The sequence below is a fragment of the Panthera uncia genome, chromosome A2, assembly GCF_023721935.1.
Source record: "Panthera uncia isolate 11264 chromosome A2, Puncia_PCG_1.0, whole genome shotgun sequence".
NCBI lineage: Eukaryota > Metazoa > Chordata > Mammalia > Carnivora > Felidae > Panthera > Panthera uncia.
This window is the reverse complement of record NC_064816.1, coordinates 49,272,902-49,281,882: the sequence shown is the minus strand read 5'-3', so window position 1 is coordinate 49,281,882 and position 8,981 is coordinate 49,272,902. Positions and strand designations below refer to the sequence as shown.

Sequence of the window (8,981 nt, the reverse complement as noted above, 5' to 3'; positions counted from 1 at the left end):
GAATGCAAGAGAGCACTTGTTCAAAAAGATTTTATTTTGTGATCTGTGTCAAACTGCCTCATTCTCAGTGCAGGTGATCCCCTCCTCTCCAGGAAACAAGAATGAGAAGAGGGAAGTCTTTTCGTGAGGTCTCAGCCTTCACAAGGCCCCAGGGAACTTCCCCACAGTTCTGAGAGTTGATGGGAATCCCAACAAAGACTAGGGTGGGTGAAAGGCAGTGACAAGAGGGGTGGTGATCACCAGTGAGGAAGCTGGGGGTTGGAGAACCCTGTCCTTGGCCCTGCTTGGCTTTGGGGCTGCCATGTGTATGATGGAGAAGGAGTGAGAAGGTTTCTCCCTATCTTGAAGCACCCCTTGTCCGGGCATGGTTTTGATTCTGCTCAGGGCTCAGATGAGAGGAGCAGGAAATTGTTGTGGGCTGGTTACTTCATAAGGTGCTGCTGCTGGTGCCCCGGAGTCCAACGCCACGGACAAACTGCTCCAGCAGGCCTCCGATGGCACCAGAGGGACTGGGGGCTGCTGCTCGAAGCCCCACTGTGCTGCTGTATGTGGCCAAGAAAGCTGAGCGTACTTCCTGCAGCCGAGTCTCCCGCTCACTGAGGGCTGCAAGCCTATGAGGACGGAGGGAAGGAGGGAGAATGAGTACGTTACCCTGGGGCAGAGTCCAACATCCTCATGATTATACCACACCACCAATCCTGCATGTGAAAGTTCAAGGCCAGCATCTGTCCTGTGGCCATACTACCTCTGGGGTTCAAGCCACAAATATTTGGCCTTGTTCTCCTCAGCTGTCAGGCTACTGTTCCTGCCTAGAAGCTGCATGTTTTATTGGTGCACTGGGGAGGAGGGGAAGGTAAGCAGGAGGGAGTTAGCCCCAACTGTTGGCTCCCGTTCCTCAGTAAGAGTAATGTGAGGCACACATCATAGACCTAAGGAGAGACCACAAGATGAGGCACCAGGCCTTGGCTGACCAACGGCCTCAGCTTTCTTGAGGCCAGGACCTGGAGCATCCTGGGAGAGAACTCTTGGCAGTGTTCTGGAGAGGCCCTCAACTGAAAGCCCCCGAGGCTCTACCTACACCTTCAGTCACTGTGATCTCCAGGCAAACTGCTAGGAGGGTGCTGGCTTTTCTGGCAGGATTCCTGTTCTGCTTCCATCTGCTTTTCTTTCAGTGGCCTCTACAAACACTGATCACAGGTGGAAGACAGGAAGCCTCTCCTCTCTCCCTGCCCTGTAACTATAAGTCAAGAAGGGGAACAAGTTAAAAAAAAAAAAAAAAAAAAAAAAAAAAAAAAAGAAAGGGAACAAGTACATGAAAACTCAGGCTTATCAAAGAATGAAGCTACCTGACACTTTGAAAGGTCTCTAATAGAAGAGGAGTACCAGCCACACCCAACCTATGGAGTAAAAGGTATGCAGTCTAGGGGTGGGAGGGACATGGAATCAGAGGAAAGGTCAGGAACTCACGTGTTGTTCACTGTAACTGTGCCCTGGAGGGCTTTTTCCAGGGGTCAGACTTCTATGACATGAGCCCTTATGTTCCCATCCACCTAAAATCACAACTAGCCCTGACCACTAACTTATACCAAAATTTCCCCTAAGAGACCAATCCCTGCATAATCCCTCCCAGGAATCTGTCAGAAGTAGCAGCAATGTCTCCAATTCTCAAGCCCAAATGACTTGCACCCTGGGGCCTGGGGGAAACAGATGGGAGGTATGAAGATAAATGACAGTCCTAGGGTAGGTATGGGGAGAAGAGACCTAGGGAAAGTACACTGGTGGGAGTGGTATATATGAGTGGGTGAGTGAGTGTGAGAGAGAGAAAGAGAAAGGAGCAGCAGGTTCTAGGGTGAAGGAAAGTGAAGTAGCTCTTGCAGCAGCACTAAGAAAATGGAGCTGATACTGTATTCCTGCAATACCGTGAACAACTCCCAAGTTTCTCTTGGCATTTGGGGGAGATGTGTGGCCCTAGATCTCCTTTACTTTTTAATTAGGTGTCCTATAGGCTGGAGGCCATGTGTTCTTCAGCTTTTCTTTACAGCATATAACCGGGAGAGATTCAGATTAGTCTGTATTCACATGGAATATCCAAAGGTCTATATGTGTGCATTCTTACTGCCCCTTATTTCTGGGAGGCAGAAGGGGGAGAGATCAGCCTGTTTAGAGATAAGAAAACTGGAGCCCAGAGAGAACATGTGATCTACTTGAGGATACACAGCAGGCAATAGGTAGGCAGGCAGAGACACTCTAGTGCCAGTCCCTCTCAAGAGATGAACTAGCAGACTCAGAGAAGTCAGGGCTGACACCCAATGACATAGCTGGTAAGCAGAGCAGCTAGGAGTTGGACTAAATTCTCTGATAACAAAGCCCAAGCACTAAATCCACATACTGTGTGACTTCACCAGGAATCAACCCTGACCCCACCTCTACACTGCAATTCTGGAAGCCATAAGATAACTCAGAACCTAGCTTTCCCCTGGGAACCACCCAGACCCTGAGGGTTGGCTAGGACATCAGAGAGCTACCCAAGGTATAAATTGTAGGATCTGGGGCTGGAACTCTCATCTGTTCCAAATCACTGTTTCAGTGGTTAATGCCAGTTAAGTGAGGGGTGCTAACAAGCAGGGGCAGAAATGTCTGCTTCTTCTAGGGAGGGCTCTTGGGCCAATTCTGTCCTAGAATCCTAAGATCCAGTCTCTGCCCACCTTCAGGGATTGATCCTTTGTAACTGCCCAGGGCAACTCGCCTCCGGCCAGTCAGCACTAGTGGGTATGAGCAGGATTCTGGTGGTGATGATGAATCCCCAGCACCTGAAGTTCATTCAGCCCATCGCGGGGAGGGGCAGGCCCTGCTTCCCAGACCACCAGGGGCTCTCCTCTGCCGGACCCATGAAGCAGTAGAGCAGGCAGGGGGCAGCCACTCAGGCAGATACACTACAAGAGTTGGAAGCCCAGTACTGGAGGCTTAAAGGAAGAGGATTTTACAGGCTTGGGATTTAGTATCCCCGTCCAATTCTCTTTCCTGACCAGAGGCAAAAACAGAAGACAAAAGGGGGGAAGGGAATGTCAAGAAACTCTTGATTCTGCTTGGAGGAGCACAGCCCTCGCGCTAACCTAACTCCATTCTGGCTCTGGTCTCCACCATACACCTACTCTCACTACCCCACTGTTCTGATTTCAAAGGATTCGCATGTCAGGCAAAGCCTTGGACAGAAATAGAACCTTCTATAGTTACAGTCCAGCCAGCTTTCCCTCAGGGTGTGCCCTGAGACACCCGTGGATGAGTTTTGGGAGCTGGGGCGTATGAACACACTCTGTAGCACACTTCCTGTGCAGCCCATAAGGCCTCTTTCATACCTCAGGAGTCCAGGAGCAGTGAGGTGTACTTAGCTGAGCCACTGGGGAGGGGCAGTGATCCCAGGCCAGCTCCCTGGGGCCAGCTGCTGCCTCACTCCTAACCAACACTCTTGACTGCTCACCAGCTTCTGACATGGGCAGGGGAGCATCCTGCCTTCTCAAGCAAGACACTTACAGACAACTGTTAGGGAGCTCATCCGGGAAGCTGAAAGGGAGAGAGGAGTCTGTGTGCAGGACAGCCCGTTCCTGAATACTGCCACAGCCTGTTACCATCTGCCAGCTGCCAAAGTCTGTGGAGAGAGAGGATCCGGGCAGGGGATGGTCCACTGATCTGGGGCAGAGAGGAGAGAGAGGGGAGATGATGCACAGTCAGTCAATATGCCTGACAGGGGTGGCCCTGGAGGGGTGGGGGGCGGCTATGGTGGTCCTGGGTCATAGCCATAAGGCTCTGTTGGTGGAGCTTCTGTAACATCAAGCACTTTCTTCAAAAGTACAAAAACAGCTGGATAGGTTGTGATGGAGAAAGAAGAGTATAGACCATAAGACAGATCAGCTGTGAGGATAATGCTTTGTGCAAAGACAGAAGCAGAAGAACAAGAGCAAAGCAGAATGAGAAGAGGTGAGCCAGCAACCAAAGCCTCAGGTTAGGGCATGCCTGCCCTGGTGGCTGACAGAGCAAGTACAATCTCAACAGCACCAAATGGAGGGGAGAGCGGGAAAGCAAGCCTGGATGCCCCCAGAACAAGGTATGTAGGATCACCTCTTACTCCCAGCATGCAGATTGGCAAGGTGGGCAAGGCAGAACCCAGGAGCCACTGAGGTCTTATCAGAGTGATGCAAGAAAAAGCCTCTTGGGGACAGTGGAGGGTGGTGACCTAGATTGAAGAATAAGGTGATGGGAGCCTTGAGCCACCCCCGCCCCCCTTTCTCTGCAGCACCTTCCAGAAGCCATAGTTTGTATTCAGAGGCATCAACCCAGCAAATGCACTGGCTATGCCCAGAGGGAAGGGATGAATCAGGCAGGCAACTTGACAGCTTCATCAGGCCTTTTTCAGATAGAGGAGTGGTGTGCAGGGAGAGGAAAGTTGTATTGGGAATCTGCTGCCACCACCTTCTCGCTGAGAGCTAGCCTCTCTCTACTGTCTCAGGGCAGTAGTCTAGCCAGTGGAAGTGGAGGGGGAGGGGAGGAGATAATAAGACATCAAACAAGGCTCTTTCATTGGCTACCCCAGGTCTCCATCCCCAAGGGTACATCAATTTTGATGTCTGATCCTTTATTCAAGAATAGCAGAAGGTGCTTCTTATAGAGACCCAGAAAGAGAGAAGCATGCATAGTGGTGTAGGGTGTGGGGAACGGAGAAGGACCTTCATCGAACTTGGCCCACCCAGTTAGCTGGCATCAGGGTCTCCTAGTTTGAGGCAACAGCCCTCATAAGTGGCCAGCACAGGCTCATCCTCAAGCAGCTGCCACCTAAGTGATGCTCTGGCCAGGTACTGCATCTCTGGTAATCCTTAACCATCTTTATCTAACAGAGAGAAAAATGGCAGTTCAGACAGGTGAAGACATTTGCTCAAGGTCCCATAGCTAGTAAATGCAAGAAGAGCTTTTTGAAGGCAAGTTTGATAACAGATTTGTCCTACAACAGAACCACCTTGAGACCAGGGAAAACAGATGGTTTTCTACGTTAAAGCTGCCATGAATAGGAACCCCCTGCAACACAGAGACTTCCACATTCATCATTCCTGCTAAACCCTGGAAGGTTTGTGACAGCAGCATTAGGGATGAGAACAGGACGTGGTCTGCTACCTGGTGGAAGCCCCTCGTGCCCTAGAAAGAAGTGTTTCCTTGTTTCTAGATGGAGAAACTTGGTAGGGCTCAAGCAGTCTGTAAATCAAAGAGACAGCTGCCCAGGAGAGGGTAGACCACATGCCACAGTCTGGTATTTTCTCTCTGCTTCCTCCAGGTTATCCTGGGCCTTCAGTCAGCATAACTCCCCTCAGGTCAGCATGGCTCCACAAATCTATCTCATCTACTGTTCAAACTTCAGGGCAGAGTTTCTCTTCCAGTTTTAGCGGTCTGTAGGAAAACAACTGCTAAACACCAGAGTTTTGAGGGGACAGATGGGATGCTGAGTAGGATGGGGCACTCCTGGAAACACGTAAGTTTCTCTTGCTCGCCACCCCCCTCCCTGGGCTATCAGAAACTCACACTACCAATGGAAAAATGGCAGGAACATGGAATGTGAGGATTCCTGGTCCCCTAAGCTAGGCACTTCCTTTTACTCCCCCTGTGTCCAGCAGTTAGCACTGCCCAGGCAAGAACCACGTTTGGAGTGGCCAAGGGATAGCTGTGGAATGAAGTAGGCAGCACACATAGCAATAGGGGGACATAAAGCCATCTCAACAAGCAACCATCTTTTGCATCTTGTACAAGAGTGAGCACACAGGCTGCAGATGAATCTTCCTACTTGAGGCTTTTGTCAAAGGAAGGGTTGCAAAGCAACTGTTCAGCTCCTGGGTTTAAGAGCAAGGGACCATGCGAAGCAGAGAGGTGCTCTTAAGTGCCAGATTAGCTGGCTGGAGGGGACACCTAAAGATGAAAGCAAATAGTCACTAGAACAAGTGACTGCACCTGCTGAGTAATAAAAAGGAAAACTTTCAAGACGGTCTCAGTACCCAGGTATGTTAACCAGCTTTATCAAGACTCCACACTCTTCTGCCCTGGTTCTTTACTCAAGCACAAAGCAGCAGAAAAAGAAGTCTGAGTTCTAGCTCTTCCAATCTCCTGCCTACAGGACCAGAGGGAACATGGGGCCAAGCTATTCTCAAACTGGAGAACTGTGGAGCCAATGATTCTTCCAAGGTCATGTGTCCACATCCCTGAAGCTCAGAGGGCTCCTGTCTCTGCCCAGGAGACTAGAGCCACAACTCCCATCTTTCCCCACCTCCCATCTTTCCCCACCTCCTGTCAGGCACCCAGTGTGGGCAGGACTCAGGCAGGTATCTTTTAGACAGTCCTTTTTGGAAGGAGGTACAAGAATATCCATACAAGCAGAGCTGGCCCCAACCCACACAGCTGAGGCAAGAATGAACAGGTCTGGCCTGAGTGCGTGGCCTGGCCTTTTACCTAGCAGCCTAGTGCCCTGACATGGCCTGTATGCCATCAGATATGTGAATAAGGACAGGTCCTTTACCACAACTGTTTACTGAGCATTTATGGAAAGGATGAGTATTTACTATGTGCTAGATACTACGCTCCATTATCTAATTAAAAAATTTTTTTTTCCTTAACGTTTATTATTGAGAGACAGAGAGAGACTGAGCATGAGCAGGGGAGGAGCAGAAAGAGAGGGAGATACAGAATCTGAAGCAGGCTCCAGGCTCTGGAGCTGTCAGCACAGAGCCCGACGCGGGGCTCGAACTCACAAACCACGAGATCATGACCTGAGCTGAAGTGAGACGCTCAACAGACTGAGCCACCCAGGCGCCCCTCCGTTATGTAATTTAAACCCAAACTTAGGTAAGCCAGGATCATTACTTGAACTTTAAAGGTGGAATGAAAAAACTGAGCTCAGCAGGGAAGTGATTTTTCCAAGTTACAAACAGCTGGCGGGCAAAGCTGGGACTAGCCTAAGCCAGCCTCATGATACACTGATCTTTCTTCCTGATAAAGGGTGGGAGGGATTTCAGGGATTGGTTCAGGCATGGGCACATCATTTCCAACTGGAATAAAGCACAGAGCTTCCGATCCATGATTAGAAAAGAGGCCCTTTTGTGATTCCTGGATGTGACAAAGGAAGCAGGGTGTCCTAGAAGTGGCTGTTCACCATTAGGGAAGCTGTCAAGGCAGAGCTAGCATGTAGAAGAAGGGAAGGGTAAAGAACCACAAGAAAATGGAGCTGGAGCCTTGAATAGACTACACTGGAAGGTCATTTTTCCACTGGACTTTTCCATAAGAACCAAGTTTTCCCTTATTATTTAAATCTATCGAGATGGGTTTTCTGTTAGTTGCCTCTGGAAGCACCTGAAATGATGCTGATGCAGAAGGCTTGAAGGTACACAGCTAGGAAGAACCTGGGTGTTGCCCATCTAAACCTCTCATTACACAGATGAAAAATAGAAGCCCAAAGTCCTCAAGTGACCTGTCTGAAGTCATGTAGGGAATGACTATCTGAGCCAAGACCTAAAATCCCAAACTTTGAGAGGGCCTGGATGTCACCTCTAATCTACACTTACGCCCTACCAACCCTCAAGCCTCCAGATGATGGTTCCAGAGCCTCTGCCTAACTGAATGCTTCCAGGAATGGGGAAGCATCAGTTTTCCCCAACCCACACTTTAAACAAACATCAGTGTGTGTGTGTGTGTGTCTGTGTGTGTGTGTGTGTGTGTGTGTGTGAGAGAGAGAGAGAGAGACAGAGAGAGACAGAGACAGAGAGACAGAGAGAGAGAGAGAAAAGGAAGGATGGAAGGAATGAAACTGCATTCCTGCAGCAGCCCAAGAAATCTTTAATGGCTCTAAGTGTCCTTTTCTGGGTCTTAAGCTGGCAATGCCCTCTCACCACTCATCCTTGGTTTGGAGCTATGGTCCCATGCAAGACAATGTTAAACATGAGACAGGAACCCTATGTGTTGCAGAAAGCAATCTGGTTTCTCTGCCTCACTAAACACAGCCCAGGACAGAGCTCAATGGTTATACTGAGCAGTTGGTATGTGGTGAAAGATGGGGAAAGAGCAGCTAGCTGGGCAACAGAAGTTGGTTCCTATGTTTCCACTTAGCTATTCAACCAGGCTGCTGGGTGTCCCTTAGCCAAGTTAATCTGCTCTTTAGGCAGCTTGGCTTCAAGCTGGGCTCAGTGGTGGCACCATCCCTCCTCAGGCGTGGACAGTGCTGTGCTAGCAACCCCCCACCCCTAAAGATGTCTGACTCAGGAGCAGAGACCAAGGCCACATGGGGCTGAGCCATTTAGTAACCAGGACCTTGGGAGGCACATGAGCTCAGAGCAGTGGTCTTGCCTCCTCCCAGCCCCCAGCCCTGTAGCTGATGAGAGATTTAACAACAGTCCAGAAATGCAGCTCAATCAGAAGCTGCTGCATGGCAACTAATAATGCAAAAGAGCCACAAGTCTTCTCAGAGAGGAGTACAGTGTTGGGGCTGGGTAAGAATTAGCACCCCACAGAACTTTCTTCCCAGCACAACACCTACTTCTTAACTGTGAACAAAGCTTCGCTGACTCTTTTCATAGGAAAATCCTGCTTTAAGAGAGAATTTGGAGCATATGAAACCCAGAGAATTCACATCATGAGGGAAATTTCAGCTGTCACAGATAGGGTTTCTTTCCATGCAGTTCCCCCTGCTGCATTAAAAAGCTGATTGGCTGTTGTTACCTAAGAGAGGCAGGCAGGGAAGCTAATGACAGGATCCCTCAGGCACTTTAAGATAAAAGAGACTAAATTAATTTTAATGTTAATGGAAATACATAATTAGAATGCTCCAAATCTGAATAATCTAGTCTTTCAAAACCTCTGGCAAACAGGCTCCCAGTCCAGAACCTTGTTGCCTGGCCAGACCAGCTGGGCTCCAAGCAGGCATTCCCAGAATAGACTGGCAGAGCCAAACACCTCAA

General features: G+C 49.5%; 1 protein-coding gene across 8 annotated transcripts in view; it reads right to left on the bottom strand.

Moving 5' to 3' along the window:
- Window positions 1–16: 16 nt before the first annotated feature.
- The window catches only part of MTMR14 (myotubularin related protein 14), a 44,831-nt gene continuing 35,866 nt past the window's right edge, over window positions 17–8,981 (bottom strand). For 5 of the 8 annotated variants that reach the window (XM_049640949.1, XM_049640948.1, XM_049640954.1 and 2 more), the window contains 2 exons: window positions 3,532–3,687; window positions 17–611 (listed from right to left, as the gene is read on the bottom strand). In XM_049640949.1, coding sequence (XP_049496906.1) covers window positions 428–611; window positions 3,532–3,687 — 340 coding nt within the window. In that variant the 3' untranslated portion in view covers window positions 17–427. The remainder of the gene's footprint in view (window positions 612–3,531; window positions 3,688–8,981) is intronic. The other 3 variants (XM_049640950.1, XM_049640953.1, XM_049640951.1) reach the window with 1 other exon arrangement.